At 35.0% G+C, this 18297-nt stretch overlaps 1 protein-coding gene, 1 long non-coding RNA gene and 1 other non-coding gene across 3 annotated transcripts; 2 read left to right on the top strand and 1 right to left on the bottom strand.

Moving 5' to 3' along the window:
• Window positions 1-1064: 1064 nt before the first annotated feature.
• On the bottom strand, window positions 1065-15156 carry LOC122139483. Its single transcript, XR_006156341.1, has 3 exons — window positions 15144-15156; window positions 5339-5341; window positions 1065-1201 (listed from the first exon to the last, which is right to left on the bottom strand). It is a non-coding gene; the product is annotated as an uncharacterized LOC122139483 (long non-coding RNA).
• On the top strand, window positions 4598-7461 carry LOC109065493 (mitochondrial import receptor subunit TOM20 homolog). The gene is made up of 5 exons (XM_019082460.2): window positions 4598-4813; window positions 5189-5235; window positions 6015-6096; window positions 6187-6329; window positions 7018-7461. The coding sequence occupies exons 1-5, from the start codon at window positions 4690-4692 to the stop codon at window positions 7060-7062; spliced, it is 441 nt and encodes a 146-aa protein (XP_018938005.2). The 5' UTR covers window positions 4598-4689; the 3' UTR covers window positions 7063-7461.
• Window positions 6360-6492, top strand: LOC122139514. The gene has a single exon (XR_006156356.1). It is a non-coding gene; the product is annotated as a small nucleolar RNA SNORA14 (small nucleolar RNA).
• Window positions 15157-18297: the final 3141 nt, after the last annotated feature.

Raw genomic sequence — 18297 nt, 5'->3', positions numbered from 1 at the left:
AGACGGACAGAGTTTGCGTTCAGTATCTCTGGAGGTGAAATGTATTATGATTGTTGACAATTTGAGAATTGATGACTTTTCTGGCAGCCAGGATTCTAAATGTATTTTACTACTGAAATCTATCCAGACCCTGTGGGGTTTAAATGGTTAATGTGGCAGTATTCAGAAGTGCAATGGCAGATTCATCTGTGATCGTGTGCAATGACAGATGCCGTTCTGTTCTGTACGAAGCCTTTGTGTGTTTATGTCTTCCTTATTTCCATTTCCCACCTCTTTTTTCCACTGCCGTAAGTGTAGGCCTCTGTAAGAAACGGTCCGCTGGTTTGGTGGCTTGTGCTTGCAGTGACAGACGGACTGTGGGTTAAAGCAAGAGTTCACCTAAAAATGAAAATGCTTTCATGTTCTTCCAAAACCATTTGATGATATTTTCCCGTGAAACACAAAAGCAGATGTTTGTTTTTCCTCCAACATCTGTCAGTCTCTGAAAACAACATAATTTCAGTCTGTTTCTCACACAAATCTATCAGAGGAAGCTTGTTTCCACCACAGTATAAAAAAATAAGAGCTAACTCCTAATCTCGCAAAAAAAAAATTACAGAATTGTGAGATGCAAATTTAGAATTGCAGATTTAAACTGAAATTCCAAGAAAAGAAATGGCAGAATTGTGAGCTGAAATTTAGAATTGCAGAGAGAAAGCCCAAGAAAAGAAATGGCAGAATTGTGAGATGTTAACTAATAATTCTGAGAATAGTCAAAATTGCAACATGTAAATTTAGAATTCGAGAAGAAAACATCAGAATTACAAGAATTAAACTCAGAATTCTGAGAAAAATTAAAAAAATTGACATGCAACTTTGAATTTTGAGAAAAAGCTCAGAAGTGCGAGATGACAAATTTAAATAAAGAATTTAAACAAGAATGGCATAATTGCAACTCAGAAAAAATACAGAATAAAAAAGAAAGAAAACTCAAATATAAAAACATAATTTTAAGATGCAAGATGCAAACTCAATTCTCAGGAAAAAAAAAAGTAAAATTGTGAATCTGAATTCTTAAAAAATGTGAGATGTAAATGCAGAATTCTGAGAAAAATGCATCAGAATTGCAACATTTAAACTTAGAATTCCGATTTAAATAAAAACAACGGGATTGTGACGAGCTCAAAATTGTCCGAGAATTCCATGTAAAGTCAAACTTATGCTGAACTCCCGAGGAAGAAAAAGTCAAAACTGTGTCACAAAATTCAGAATTCTGAAAGAAAAAAAAATATGGCAGAATCGCGTAGATGTAAACTTGCAATTGCAAGAAAAAAAAAAAAGAAAAAAAAAAAAAAAAGTAAAAATGAAGATGCGAGAAAATGACAGAATTGCGAGATAAAACGTCGCTATTACCTTATTTTTTACGTATCTACAAGACCTCTAATATAGCACAACAGCCACTCCAAGAAGAAACAACAGCGTGGTTTGAGTGAAGACATGAGGACGAGTCGATGTTCATTTGGGGTGAACTACTGCTTTAACAGTAAAACCAGGAGAAGCTCCGAGAAGCAAGGAACATCTGATGTGGCTCTCTTTACTTTGAAAGCGTCAGCGCTGTCATCTCTAAACCTGCTCCATCTGACCGGGGAAAGGGTCACGATGGTCAAACAGCGTCGTATGTCCTGAAGATCTCCAGAGTTTCCTTTGTATAGACTCCCTCTTGTATCATAACCTGAAGGTCTGTAGCGGTTGGCACTTGTACGTAACTGTATGCCTTTGTTACACATTTGTATATTGAGAAGTGTGTTTTGAGTCGAGCTATTTAATATCTTGCACTGTTAATACCATGTACCTTTCTGTACAGTTTTACTGTTTTAACCGTAGCATCTGTGTACATCCGGAAAGTAGAAGCATGTTCATTTTCCTCTCCGCTCTTTTGTGTTTGGTTCTCGCATAGAAGTTAGTTTTGATTCAGTTTTTCATACTTTTTGGTTCCCGTCTTTGTGTGTTTCTGTTAAACTGTGCTTGTACAAGGTTTTCTTTTTCTTATAATGTGGTATTTTCCAGTCTGTACATGAACTGTAAAGTTTTATGGATCTTTACAAAAATGTTCAGAGGTGTTTGTAAAGACGAGCGAGCGAGCGAGCGAGAGAGAGAGAGAGAGAGAGAGAGAGAGAGAGAGAGAGAGTGTCAAAGCTTAACGGGAAGTTCTATCATATTTATTAAGCTCATCAGAAGATGGACCGTGTGTAATTTATTGTACAAATGTAAGCAGAAAAGCCTTTGAATTAAATGCCATAGTTTGTGACCTCGAATGTCCACTTTGTTTCCTATCAGAGAGGAGTGATGAGAAATGTGTTTCACGATACTAGATCTGCTGCTGTTTTGATCTAAAACATCTTCTGAAGAACAGCACAACTTGAGACTCTGACCATATGGCACAAAGGTTTATATAACCAACAATGCAAAACGAAATAATATAAACAAAAACCTGTAAGTTTGGAACAGAAATTAGTTTATTTTTAACTTCATTTACTGTATGTGACATATAACGTTATATATATTAGGGCTGTCACTTTAACACTTTAACTTAATTAGTTATGAAAAAAATAAATATTTTAACGCACTGGCCCCGCCCCCAGACCTGTACGTCATCTTACGCTTCATACAGTTGACTGTTGATAAATGATGCAAGGCAACAACTGTTTTTGTCCCGAATATCACGAGTTCAAATGTGATTTTATACAACAGTTCAGTAAATAAGTTAATATTGTGCAAAACTTTTGCCAACGAGATTATAACCTATAAAGCCACAGCTGAATTGTTGTGTGTCTGTGAGCAACACAGCGTGTTTAGTTTCTGAATGAATCCGCGTTTTGAACGAATCGCGTGAATCAATGATTCAAAGCCCGTTCATACAGAGAGCCGATTACTTCATTCCTGAATGAATCAGCCGTTCGAACGAATCGACTCCTAAAGACATCTACCGCCACCTGCTGGTAGTTTTAGTTTCTTCATCGGAGAATCATTTCATTTATTAAAAAAAAAAAAAAAAATCTTAAAGGGATAGTTCACCAAAAATAAATAAATACATTCTTGATAAAGTTACTGTATGACTGACTGACTTTTTCACAACATAAAAGGTATTTTAATAACTAAGCTGTTTTGGTCGCTAGTGACTTTCATTGCATGAACAAAAGATACAGGGATGTTTCTCGAATTATCTTTTTTTAATGTTAGGTCATTGTAGCCTAAACATTTAACACAATAATAGGTTTAAATGATCTTTTGGGGGTATTTTCACAGCCAAATTTAGTTTCTAATTAATCGCAGGACACTATTAATTAGATTAAATATTTTAATCGACTGACAGCCCATATATATATATATATATATATATTATTATATATATATATATATATATATACATACATACACACTCAGACAAACACACACACACACACACTTAACTTTTTGATACACACACACACAGTAGTCAACATTTGAAGTGGATCAAAACCTTTAATCAAAGTTGTCCTATAAACCTGAAACCAAAATTGTTCTTGAAGGACATCTTTAACCATCTATTAACAACTTTATTAAATGTTGACTACTGTATATATATATATATATCTACATATGTGTGTGTGTGTGTATTCTCAAATCTTAATTTTCCATATAAACTTAATAGTGCTGTCAAACAATCGCTTCCCAAATAAGTTTTTGTTTACATAATATATGTGTGTGTACTTTATAATTTTATATATTTTTTATTATAATTTTTGTTTTATTTATAAAATTACACAGACACACATATACATTTATATAATATTATTTGTCTAATATTGTTTATTTAATATTCCTATTTATAATATTCATGTAAAGTATAAATCATAAATATGAATAGCCTATATACATGTAAATAAATATACACAGTACACACACGCATACATTATGAAAACAAACTTTTAATTTGGATGCCATTAATTGTAGTATATTTTTATTTTTTATTTTTCTCTTATTTTGATCTGCGCTTTAGTAGTTCATGGGTTATATGCTTGTTGGGAGAGCTTGTGTAGAATAAAAAATCAGGCCAGGATGAGTTATTATTAACAATATTATAAAAACATTTGTACAATAATAAGCATAATCAATTGTATCTGTTAATACAGAAGATTGATACATGTTATACAAATAGAAATATATCCAGTAATCACTGTAAAACAAAACAGCCATGAACACTGGAAAGTTCATGGAAATTAATGGACGTTCAATTGAAAAATTAATATAGAATTTTTTCATAACACTATGTTAAATATTGTACTAATGTTATTATTAGTGTTTACTGACAAAAAAAAAAAAACAATGCTTATATGCAGTTTGTTAATTTTAGTAAAACGAGTTCCATAAATTTGATTTCTATAAACCTGAAGAAAGACTTTTGTTCAATGCAAATATTTAATATTATACAGTTATGCATACAAAATAAATCAGAACAAAAGGGCAGGGAATATTTGAAAGCAACTATAAAAAATAAAAGCATTTTCACCCTGTTTAGAAAACAGTATTCCGTGAAGATGTTTTGAATCTTTCAGGCGTCTGCAGCGAACACTCCCACGGAGCTTGCGTCATCATCAGAGGGGTCCTTTCGCCGCTGTGTGAGCACGTGCCCTGCAGAAGCCGCAGAAGATCTCCGGTAACGGCGCCGCGATGATGGGCGGCAAACCGAGCGCGATCGCCGCGGGGGTCTGCGGCGCGATCTTCATCGGGTACTGTGTCTATTTCGACAGAAAACGACGCAGCGATCCGAACTTCAAAACTAGACTGCGTGAACGTGAGTGAGTCCTGAGATCCGCGAGACTAGCTAAAGATTACTAGCGCGCGGGTGTTTAGATTACACACTAGTGTTGGGGAGTTACTAGTTACCTGTAACGGAATTACGTAACTTAATTATAAAGTAAATGTAGCACGCTGTGTTGATAGTAACTAGCAGGTCAGTCACCTTCAGATAATAGACTGTATTTTGACCCCTGATGAACGCTTCATTGAATCGGTTCGTTTGAATGACTCGTTTGAACGGTTCAATTGTGAGTCATAAGGTGATCATGCTTTCATGATCATATGTGCATTAAATATGTTAATAGAAAATAAATAAATGTATATATCTGTAGTTTGATGTGCTGTTTCGTTCTCTCTCTCTCTCTTTTAGGGAGGAAGAAGCAGAGAGCTGCTCAGAATAAATCTGGACTCGCTGAAGTAGGTCAAACATCTGATCACTTTACAGGTTTATCAATCTCGTCATTAATTCAGTAGATATTCCTCTGGAGCAGGAATTTCATTTTAAAGCATTAAATGCCACAGACTCCCAAATATGATCAACCTCATGCTAAATATATATATTTTAAAGTTTATTTTTACAGTTGAAAAGACAGCTGTATGTTTTCATCATGTATAAAGACCTAAGATTATGTTACGTTACATTATTATACATTATTATTTTTCTATCACTATAGTACTTTACTGTTATGTTTTTTAAAGCACTTATTTTATTTTACTTGTTATTTATACATATTAAGCAATTTAGTTAGTTAGATCTTATTTTTATTTATTTATTTTGTTTATTTTAATCATTTTTATTTTTAATCAATTTATTTCTATTTTAATAATTATTTAGTTAGACTTTATTGTTCATTATTTATTTTGTCTAATCCGTTTTATTGTATTCATCTTCTCATTTTTATCTTTTTTATTTATTTTAAACAAATTTAGTTGGTTGGCTCTTTTTATTTTATTTTTATCTTTATTTTAATTTTTTCATTTATTTAAATATTTTATTTAATTTTAATATTTTTTTAAAAAATCAAGTTATTTAGTTAGTCAGATCTTTTTATTTATTTATTTATTATGATTCAGATCTAATTTTTATTTATGTTTTCCTGTAAACTTTTTGCACACCACTGTGGTCCTTTGACCTCAGTTTTAAAAGCGTCTCTAGAGCTTTATGAAGTGATGAAGTTTGGTTCTTTATCTTTCAGCTGCCAGATCTTAAAGATGCGGCAGCCGTGCAGAAGTTCTTCCTGGATGAGATCCAGCTCGGCGAGGAGCTGCTGGCGCAGGGTGAGATGTTTGTCTCTGTATCTTTTTCACGAGGTCTCTAGATCTACTCTGACTGCCATGAAGTGATACACACCCAAATGTGTTCCTCAGGAGACTACGAGAAGGGTGTTGATCACCTGACCAACGCCATCGCCGTCTGCGGCCAACCACAGCAGCTCCTGCAGGTGCTCCAGCAGACTCTGCCTGCACCCGTCTTCCAGATGCTGCTCACCAAACTGCCCACGATCAGTCAGGTGAGCTCCACATACACACCACACCCATCACCGCAGTCCTTAAAACCCCCGTGAGCTGCTGCTGTAGCTTCTGGGACAAGAAGGAATGCAAGAGAAAACCAAGAACTTTCCAAAGCTACAAGTCTTCACAGTGACTATTAGCTATTTCACCTCTTGGACATTGACATACCTGTCACTTCACCTAGACATGAAAAATTGCACTCTCAGGTCATCCGAGATCAGGATGGGTTTGTTTCTTCATCAGATTTGTAGAAATGTAGCACTGCATCAGTGTCTCAGCAATGTATGTCACACACACACACACACACACACACACTCTCACACACACACACACACTCTCGCACACTCGATAACAATCCAGTCAGCACTGGAGAAGACAAAAGATGTGTTTGCAAGAAACAAAACAAAAATTATCTGGTTGGTAAAACATGGACTCTCATGTTGTTAGGACGTGCACAGTTTTTCTTCTCCATGTCACGGCAGAGTGGTGTGGATCCATTGATGAGACACTGTTTGATGCAGTGCTACATTTCACTGCAGAGCATTCATTGCTATCGACACTGATGCAATGCTACATTTTCTGGTGTACTACTGATCATTTCTCCCGTTCACGTATAGCCCGAGGATGGGTACATTTTCTGCACATGTTTGTTTTAGTTGTACTACTGATCATTTCTCCCGTTCACAGCGGATAGTAAGCTCTCAGAGTCTGGAGGAAGATGACGTGGAGTGAAGCTCTTTGATTCACGGTCCTCCTGATCGCTGCACTCTCTCTCTGTTCATAGTTTGCAGTATCATAGTTCATATAAAGAGCTGCTGTTTTTCATTCCAAACATGATTTCTAATAACAATAACAGATCTTTGAATACAAACGAAAGCATCCAAGTATGAGTTGAATATATTACTGATTATAAGGTCATCATGTTACAGACAGTCGTTTTTGGATATTTCACGTTTAGGGGTTAATCATATATTAGGACGGCTGATCTATCTGCAATGTAATCAGATGTTTTTGTGTATCAATCGTTTTGAGTGTGAAAGTGTTTTGGGCACATTTGTAATTTGTATGCACTGAACTTTAAATAATGTTTTTTTGTTTTTTTTTTAATTATTCATTAAATACTTTAATCAAGAATGTCTTCTGGCTCACATTTCTACATGTGCTCCTGCTGCTGTACTTGCTCTTTTTCCTCCTCTTGGAGGCAGTGCAGACACACAGATTATTATAAACTACAAACTTCACTTGAGATTTACAGTCGTCTGAACTGAAGAGAGAATTGAAGGGTATTTTACATTAAAACTCATCTGTCTTGGTTTAATGAGCAAAGACCGTTAAAGCTATTGGTCAACACAGGAATTCAGAACTTTTTCAAAATATGTTTATAATGGCATCCTACAAAATATAACAACAATCACTACATTAAATGTTATGTGCATATGGTTGAAGTTTTCATAAGTATTCAGATAGACTACTAATTAGCTCAGATGTGCGTTATGAATAAACCAAATGAAATACAGAATGATTATTTGATTGTTGTTTTACTAAGAGGCACAAATATAAAAACATTTTATAAAACGGGAAATATTTCTAATTTTCATTTCAAAATTCCATCTTATATTTTTATTTTCTTTTATTGTGGCTTTATTTCTCTTAACAAAACGATTCCCTTTTTCATTCTGATTGAAGTTAAAACTTTAAAAGGTGCAGGTTTTTAATGGTTTTCATTAAAGTTAAAAATACATTTATTTTTGCTTTCATTTTATTTTTGTCTTATTTTAAATGTTTAGATTTTATTTCAGTCCAAGCAATTTTAGTACTTCAAATCAAACTTATTTTAAGTTAGTTTTGTGAAGGCAACTTTTATAATTTAAGTTTTCAACTTAAATTTATATAACAAAAAATTTAACGAAAAATTTAACATTTTAAATTCATAAAAAAAAACACAACAGTAAATTGATAATAAAACAATCAAACACAAACCTGCAAAGCTGAAAACTGACATTTTAACTTTAAAATGCAATCAATTATTGTGTAAATGATTAATAATTGCAATGTTCACTGCAGAAATAAATCTACCTTCTGCTCTGCGCTCAGATTTTAAAGGATGCTCATGATTGTGTCATGTTTAAGGTTCAATCACATTCACAACTTATGCTTGGGTTACTGTGTTATTTTAGTATATTAATATTATAGTATATATTAATATTTTGAGTTATAAATTGTTTTTATATTTTAAGTTTTAGTAATTTTGCTATGTGTATTTTTCAGTTTGTATTTTTAAGGTTAAGTTTTTCACCTAATATATTATTTTAAGTATTGGGAATTTTGTTACATGCTTTTGTACAATTTTTAAATAGTTTTCATCAAATAAAAACTATCTCAAACAAAACAAACTCACATCAGCGTCAATCCAGATCAGCGTCAAAAAAAACAAACTCAATTTATATCTAATGAATGTATTATTCAATACACAATTATTGTTACTTGGTTGACAATTTTGCTGTATGTAATAAATGACATTTCGGTCGAAGGCAGGGTTGCCAGGTCTTCGAAACAAAACCAGCCCGACTGCTAGTCAAAAGTTGTCCAAACTATCCTTTTAACTTCCGCGGGAAAACCGAAGACTTGGCAACACAGACGCGTCTGTAGCGCATGTTTACGAAAGTCAGCGCAGTGAGTGGAACGTAAAAACAAACACCGTAGCACGCTGATAACCGGAAACAACTGAGCCGCACGTGTTTAAACCACACGCAATGATACAATTAGCGCTTATGATGAGGGATTTGCCGAAGTATATCAGGTTAGTGGCATCAGATCTTTTGAAAGTGTTAGAGCTGCATATTTCAGTTTTCCTATGAAATGTGTTTAAAAAAAAAATAAAAAAATAATCAATTTGAGAGTTTTCCCTATGCTTTTGTTTTAAGGCAAAACACAAAAACTCCAGATTTTATAGAAATTAGAGATCACAGGTCCTCCCTGTTTTGCATATTGCTGAACCGATTTACATAATCTTCTAAAAATTATTATATTGAAGTTATATTGAAGCCATTTCCTAGTTCCATCCTTGGGTACTTTTGTGTTTTTGAGTTTTGCCTTGTTGGGTTGTAGTGTGGTATAACCGTGGTGAACTCTTGTCTTATTAATATCTTTATTTGCTTCATGTTGCTGTGTATTTTTTGCTGCTGGTTTTGTCATTTGCACTGTGTACATTGTGTGTGTACAATGTTGGAAAGTTTATAAAACCAGAGTTTTACTGGATGTTGACAAATGAAGAGTGAGTTGGAGTCTTTTCCCATTCATTTTCCCACAGGGATTAAAAAAAAATAAATCACCCTTCGCCTGGAGTTTGATTGACAGGCAGTCTGACCAATCATAATACTAAATCTGCTCCCAGACACACACAGGTGTGTATAGAGTTCAAGTTAAAGTCCACCGACGTTAAACTACTGTTTATTGACATCTTTCCATGGCTGAAACAACATGCCTTCAGATGTTCATTCATGTTTATTCTGTGTTATAAATAGTAGTAAATATAAAAAGACCATCAGTCCATGTGCTGCTTGAAATGATCTGTCTTTCCTCTCGACAAGTTGTCAGTGTCCTCTTTGAGCAGCGATGTATTTTCAACTGCGTGAGAGCATGATTTCATTAAAAATAGTTAAAATAATACATATTTAATTGATTAGCAACCTCAGCTCACCTCAGTCTGTCACTGAAGGTTTATAAGTTGCTCAATGGAGAAAATGAATGGGATTTTCGACCTGAATCTAATTTCAGATTGACGGATTCATCAGTTTACAATGACGTAAACACTGTGATGATGTCATGGGGTGATATTCATTACAGCATGGTTATTAATGTCAGTCTGATGCTCTTTAATATAGTTTAAAGTGTAATGTGCGCCAGACTTTAGGCTCAGTCCAGCTCCAGAGGCTCCAGAGGAGTTTGGGAGGGTCTGTTTGGCCTGAGAAAATAGGAGTTGTGATGTATTTTATCCGCTTTTACTCAAGCCTTAATTAGTTTTGTTTTGGAGGAATATGTTCAGCTGCTTAAAGCTTCATTCACACTGCAGAGAGCTTCTAATGACCGCAGCACAGGAAAGGGTTTGGTCGCTCTGGAAGACAAATACAGGCCTAATTATTTTTATCCAAGTCTGCAGCTGGTTTCTTTCTTCCTTTCTTTCTTTTTTTTACTGTGTTTGGAAGGTGTAGTCTGGCGCTCGGCGCTGCCAAGAGACAGGAACTGGAAAATACTTCTGTAAAAGAGAAAATAAAATATGAAAACGCAACTGGAGCCAAGAACCGTCGAATAAAAACATAATGACAGACCGTGTGTTTTCCATGAACTCATGCACTCATACCAAAGCTGCTCCCTCCCTTACTTTTATAAGACGGGAAAAGTGTGTTAAGAGCGAAGCTGCTGAGATTTGATTTGGGCTTTAAAGGGATAGAGATCCTGAAATGAAAAAATTATTTATCCTCATTTATATAAATTAAAAAATAGCATGAATTAAAGGCAGTATAACGAGCATTAATTATGTAAATATATATACACATGCATTTATTTGATCAAAAATAGAGTAAAACAATAATATTGTGAAATTAAGTAAAAAGTTGAATATGTTTTAAAGTGTAATTTTATTTTACTTTTCCCAATTTCTAATTTTTTTTTTTAAACCCAATTCAACTTTTTTCTTCTGTACTCTTTTTAAAATCAAGAAACTTACAATTTAACATTTCAGTAAGAGTTTAATTACAAAAATTCTATTTTGGGGCACTATGAAATATTTAATTTTTTCTTAATTTCCATTTTATTTTCCCCATATCTTTCTAGATGTCCCCCCCAATGTTTTCTGGATTCCATTTGAATGGTTTAATTAAGTTTTAATAAGCATGTCTTCCTGACCTCAGCAAGTCAATAAGAGGAAGTGAAGCTGATTTGTGGTGTTGTGTGTGAATGATACTGTGGCCAATATAGAAAACTTTGTTCTTCTTCAAAACTACTGGTGCTGGAACATAATGCAAAATGCAGTAGCCAAGTGTTTGCTTTTGGTAAGAGAGTGGTGCATGTACTATTACGTCAGAACCTGTAAGACGAATTTGCTAATATATATATAGGGTTTTATTATGGGGTTTTTCCATTTATGAGTAAAATGCTTGTGGTAAACCTAACTTTACCATACTTTAACTGGATAAGACAGTTTGGGGTGTGAGTGTATGACATTAGACCGAAAGAACAAACAGCTTGTGTTGTACAGAATATAATCCTGTAAACCTGGTGTGAATGTGAGTCTGTCATAGTTTCAACAGGGGGCACTGTTGCTCCAGCCTCTTGAATAACCTCCCTGGCTCTCTAGTCCTCATGGTGTTGACTAGTTTACCACCAGAACCTGTAGGCTGACATGATTAAAGGAGATCTCTGACAAATGACCCTGTCATTACTTTATTAGTTTATGTGAGGCAACTCCACTATTAAATGTGCTTTGTGTGTTTGCATTGCAGTAACGTGTTAAATAATTGAAGAGTTTAATTCTCTGCATGTGAATAACTGGACAAATGTTTTTGACATTTTGCATGCATGCATTGTGCAAATATTGCTTATACTCGTATGCATGTGCCTTGATCACAATGCATGCATTTCAAAACAGGCCACCAGATTACCACAGACAATCAGAAATACATTGCTATGTGCTGCCAACTGTGTGTACGTGCCAGTGGAAGAGAGAGAGAGAGAGAGAGTGCAGCCTGAAATGGATCATGGTGCAAGCGAGGAGAAAGTGGAGCGCTGTCATGCCAGCAGGCGCTGAGGAAATGTAAACCGAGTCACAGTCGTGCTAATAATAATGGTGGCGTGTTGCAGGGCCAGCAGCGGGGGGATTTTAATTACCAAAGCAGTCTTAAGCCCTGTGTCATGCGTTGCAAAAAATACAGTGGGGAGGGTGAAAAATCCTTGGCACGTCCTAAAAATAAAGAGAGGTGTACGTGCTTGGAGTGCTAACAGCTGTGCCATCTGATCCAGCATGGCAGCTCATTGTAGGGATTTAGACAAAATCTGGCCCTTTTCCCATTTCTGTGCTGACTTTTAGGGAAAATATGCAGAATTCTGTAAAGTAGATGCATTCTTCTTTAAAACATTTATTGGAACTGTTAACCTAAAATTGAAGTTTGTCATTATTTGTTTATATACCCTCTTTGTAGCTTCATTTTCATTTATGAATTTTGCTTTCAATCTTTTAGCAGGCACTTTTATCTTAAGTGATGTACAAAAGAGGAACACCGCATTAATGTGACAGACAGAGTAAAATTCGGTCCATTCATTGTTCATTGAAGATCTTCTCCAAATCAAACATTGCATCAGGTTTATATTGCAAAACCAACATCTTTTGGTGATTGTATTGATGTCTTGATGTGGTGCACCAAAAAGCACCGTATTTGATTTGAAATGATGACAAAATAATTGTTTTTGGGAGAAATGTTGTTTTTAAAAATCTCAGACAGAAGAGTATGGTGCTTGCAACGCTAAGGTCATGGGTTTGATTCCCAAACAATGCATGAAGTGCTAAAATGTTTACCTTGAATTCAGTATAAGTCACTTTAGATTAGTGCATAAATGTTTACATGTATTTAGCAGACACTTTTATCCAAACAAAAGCGTAAATGTCAAAATTCAAATATAGTTTACAGCTATATATTTTCATAATTTTATACTGTGAAAAATTCATAGGCTATTATAAATGTGTAAAATATTATTTAAGGAATATTGAGTTTCTGTTACGCTGCACTATTTTTCTATTAGTACTGATATGTATTATTTAAAACTTTTTAATTAATATTTTTACATTTATTTAAATATTTTATTTATTTGGTCATTCCATGTCAACTCAACCAGAGGTCCCCAGCTCAAATTTGGCATGTTCAATGCACTTGTTTGGACAGAAGGAAACAAGATACATTTCTAGTTTCAACATTATGTGTTCTTCAGACATTCCTCTATAAAAGAAAAGAAGTATCATATTTTTGCAAAATGACCCACATTTGGTTTTTGACGACTGAAAATGTGTACAATTTACTCCTGAAGCCATACTGAAATTGCCAATGGGAAAAGAGAAGTTTGTTAAGACCCAATATTTAAAAGGGCATTAAGATATCATTTATACTTCTTGAGTTACAGGCATGCAAACTTTGGAGGAAAAACTTGAAAAGTGCTCTTTCCCCATTTTTTTGAATAGTCACCACTGGCACATAATGCAACAAAGATTGCTAAATTCAACAGGTTTCACTTACAGATCTCTGGGTAAAAATAACATTGTGATGCTGCCATCTTTCTGAAGTCATTTTTAACCCCCTGTAATTTTTTGTTTGCCATTTTGACCCACCTCTGCAAAATAGTGGATTACTTAGTAAATATTCATCCATGCCATTTAATATTTGGACTATCATCACTACAAATGTTTATCTTTCCTCAGAAAACAATATTAGCTAAATCAAAAAATTTAAGCTGGGGAAATTTCTGAAATTTGGTTGATTTGACACTATTGTAATCCACTTTATTTATTCATTTTAACCAGTTTATTAATTTAGCCCTATTTTACTTATTTATTTTTTTTTTTTTAGACCATTTTTTTTAACCCCTGATCCATGCAACAAGCATATACTTCAGTTTAAAGAGCGCTGCTTGGTTCAGCTCAACTAGGTGCCACATGGTTTGAAGGTCAGGGTAAATGCAGAGTCACGTTTCGGAAACCTTCATGACATGCTGATTGGTTGAAAGAGTATCACATCGGTGATGTGTCCTGCCTGCATATGTGTTGCAGGAATGCCATTCACCGCTTTAAATCGGGCCGTAGGGGCTTTGCATTTTTTTACATTGTTGACACTCATCCACCCCGACAGATCATTACATAGCTTTGTCTGAAAGTGCAGCACGGCAGATTAACCCTTGTATTCTGTTCGATTTCTGGGTACGATTTTGATGGAGCGGGTCAAATTGACCCTAATTGCCTTCAATGCAATTCCCAAAATATCACATTATTAAAAACAAGAAGGAATCAGGTATGAACAGATGAAATGTATCAGTATTTGTCACACAGTGTAAACAATAAATATCAAAATCTATGATTTTTAAAAATGTTTAAACCACATTTTTTTTTAACCCCTTAACGGTTACCCTCCCGTTGGTAGAAGTTTACTTCTATATTACTATATTCTATACTACTACAGTTAAATCCTAATCTAATAATGACAAACTATATAAACAATAAAAAATTAATAAAACACCTAAATAGATAGTTTACCACTGTTCTTTGTTACAAATTATGTAGGAACAATAATAGATTAATTTATGACAAGAGTGCACCTCAAAACATATACTACATCATAACAGGAGTTCTGACCTTTGTCACAATTTTTTTCATTTCATTTTTCCCTATCACATGTTTTAGTAATCATCATAAATTATATATCATCCTGTGAAAACCCTTTTGAAATCGGGAAATTGTGTTAACATGGAAATGGTACTTTAAAATCTTTTAGCAGGCTCCTCCCCCTTAGTGGGGTGTGTGGGGGGGGGGGGTCATTTTACATTTTAGAATCAAAACTTTTTATAATCTTGACAAAATACATATCGTTGGAAAGGTCTGAGTCTCAAGATTCCATATTTGGTGGTTATTTTGTGGTAGAAGTAATATTGAGAGAAAAAGTTATACATTTGTGACAGAAAAATTGCATTAAAAAAAATCAGTGGAGTTTGTGGCTAGTTTTGGTATAATGCCTAAACAAAATTGCATAGGAACCTCAATTTTTTTTTATATCAACTTCAAATTTGGAACACAACTTATTTAGACATGTTCATGGCCCTACATGACAAAAAAGTTAAAAAAATTTGGGAAGAAAAAGATAAGTTAAATAGTATTTCATATACACTGAAAATCGAAATTATAGCTCACTTTTAGTCTTTTTTAGCACTGAAAATTAGAAAAAGCTCTTTTTTTTTCCTCTTTGCAGGGTAGCAAAACACCAAAATAACAACATATACCCAAGAAATATATTTAATTTGGGTCTTTTACATTACACTTAAAAAAAAAAAATCAAATTGGTTCAAACCAACAAAATAAAAACAAAAACAAAATAAAATAATGTGCACTACAAAACACATCACTTTGCATGCATGTTCATGGCCCTAAATAAAAAAAAAAAAGTCACAAAATATCAAGAATGAAATCACAGATTAACTGGTATTTCGACAGCTCGAAAATCAAAATGGGTCAAATTGACCCGGAACATCATACAAGTGTTAAATGACTGCTCCGAACAGGGAGGATGCCTTGAGCGAAAACATTAAAGGCGTAGAAGTTTTTTTTCCTTCTCGAAGTGAAGGAGATTATATAAAACTTGAGCTCTGTTCTCTGTCAGCGCTTGTCAGTTGAGATCTTGGCAGGAACTCCCAGAGAAAACCTTCTTTTCTTTTCCCTTCCTTTCTGTTGTGACGTTTCGAAGCAGAAGAGGTAAACAACAGGTTAAATAAACACTGGTTTTCTCAGCGCGATCCGCTTCTGAAATCCCGAGACGGGATTGTTGTTTTGCATACTGTAGGTGCTGCATTGACTTGTAACAAATCCTTGCCCTCAGGAGAGGCAAACCCCAGCCGCTCTGTATTTTTATCCCAGCCGAGGGAACGGAGGCCCAAGCTAAGCTCCTGTTTCCTCATGCCCTGATTCTCTGAGACGAGCTGTGAGGGGAACATGTAAATAATGTATCAGGGGAGCTGAAGGCAGCACTGTGGTGGCCATGATGAGGCACTAAGCCAGCACGCTAGACAAAATAGACGACCGAGAACAAATCACTATACTGCATATGTTCTACTATGATTTTTGTGCTGATTTCTATCCCGTATTGTTTGTATTATAAAACTAATAAATACAAAACTGCGACTTGGACTCCAAAGGCACACCAAGAATGATAACCATCACGATAAATATATTAGCATTCTGTTAATTATAAGCACTTACTGTAGTTATGTCATCTACGACTTTAAATGCTTAGTTGCACACTTTAAAATTGGATGGATTTTGATTGGCAATGTTTTTTATCATTCGTAAATCGTAAGCTGGAAAAAATGTTCTAGAAGTGATTTCAAAGAGACCTTTATGTTGTTAACGTTATGGTTTTGGTGTGGATTTCAGTATTTTTTTTTATTAAAACTTTATAGTTATCGTTCTTGTTGTTAACTGGTATTGGTACTTGAGCTATTAATGCTGCCTTCACATGCTATTGGCGTTATCATAAATATGAGTTTCCTAGTCAGAAATTGGACATGAACACCATCACTAGTCATATTTACAACTGGGAAACTCAGAGATAATTTTGATATCCAAGTTTCCGAGTTGGGTGAGCCATTAACTATAAATATGGTGGAGGAGAGAAACATAGCAGTAGCACTGCAAGTTTTATTTGTTTTTCTCACAACATCTATATTGCTTTCTCTGGCCATTACAGTCTTGTATATTTTATAACATATATTTATATACATATATCTTCTTTGTAGCAATTTCCTTGCATGTGAGGCCATTTTGATGCAAAGCAATGATGGCTGCACGTGTTTCTTTGGGGTAACCATTGCTAACAAGAACACAGTGATTGGAAGCGCTTCTTCCCTCCTTTTATAGCGATCAGTCTGCTCTTACAATCTAATTAGTGATTTCACCTGACAAGTACTCATTCACACTTTCACATGTGCTGCTGATATGATTAGTCAATTAATGTTAGCTGGTCATTAAGTGTCAGGATCAAAAAACTGTGAAATTTAGTTTTTTTGTGAAAAGTTCATTTTTGGGGCCAATGAAGCTTTTAGTAGTTGTTTAAAATACATCTGATCACTCTACACAGTAATCTAGAAACAATGTGAATGAACACCACAACAGCTTAAACAGCAAACTTTGCAAAACACTAAATTTGTCACCTTAACCACCACACAGTAACACATTGGCAACCACCCCAACGCCTTTGGAGGTACAGTAAACCGAAACTTGCTAAAATTTCTCACAACACCTTGACAACCGCATAGCGACACCTTGGCAACCACCCCAACACCTTTGGAGGTACAGTACACCGAAACTTGCTAACATCCCTCACAACACCTTGACAACCGCATAGTGACACCTTGGCAACCAGCCACAACTCCCTAGGAACTACAGTACATAGAAACATGCTAGAAAATGCTGGGAACATCATAGCAACACCATGGCAACCACATACAACCCAGTTTTCACATATTCTTGCGAAACTGTGGAAATGAAGTGTCAGTGTCTGTTCTAAAGGTTTGTTTATTTGAGCTTTTCCATGGGCCTGTCCCGCTATAAGAGGACAACTGCAAAAACTTTTTGGATTTGATTCTGGGAACATGATTTGAGTCATTTTTCCTTCTCAAAGCAGCAGAAGGATAAAGCTGGTGTCAACAATGAGGTCTGTCTTCCGCACGGGATGAGAGCATGTGATCTTTAGCGCTGTGTAGTTTCATATTGCGAGCGATCAGAGAGACACACAACACTGCTGAACACATGAATGGATGATCTGTTGCCGCATGAATGCAGCGCTGTGTGGAGATCATCCAATCTCGCTCGGCGCTCGCTGCTCACTGTAGGGCTGCTGATCGATGCACACATACACGTTAACCCATTATACAATTATTTTGAAAAATGGACACATTTTTATGATTGTGATTTGATCTCAGATTCAAGATGGCAGAATGCACTGAATCCAAAGAATATTCCCAAATCTAGTGAGCTGCTTACCAAGACAGCATCTGAAGACATAAGTGCATGAAAGCTGTTCCCAAAGGAAGGATAAAATGGCTTCCTTTTAAGCACTGAAGCCCATCTCAAGTGTCTTGCATGAAAAGCCTGTTGCAGTTCAGATTGAAACTGAAAATGGTTGCCGCCCTCATGTTTTACCTTTAGAATTAGGTGCTTTT

This window comes from Cyprinus carpio, chromosome B13 (genome assembly GCF_018340385.1).
Source record: "Cyprinus carpio isolate SPL01 chromosome B13, ASM1834038v1, whole genome shotgun sequence".
In the NCBI taxonomy this organism is placed as follows: Eukaryota; Metazoa; Chordata; class Actinopteri; order Cypriniformes; family Cyprinidae; genus Cyprinus; species Cyprinus carpio.
The sequence above is the reverse complement of the archived record's forward strand: the minus strand, read 5'-3'. Positions and strand labels throughout refer to the sequence as shown.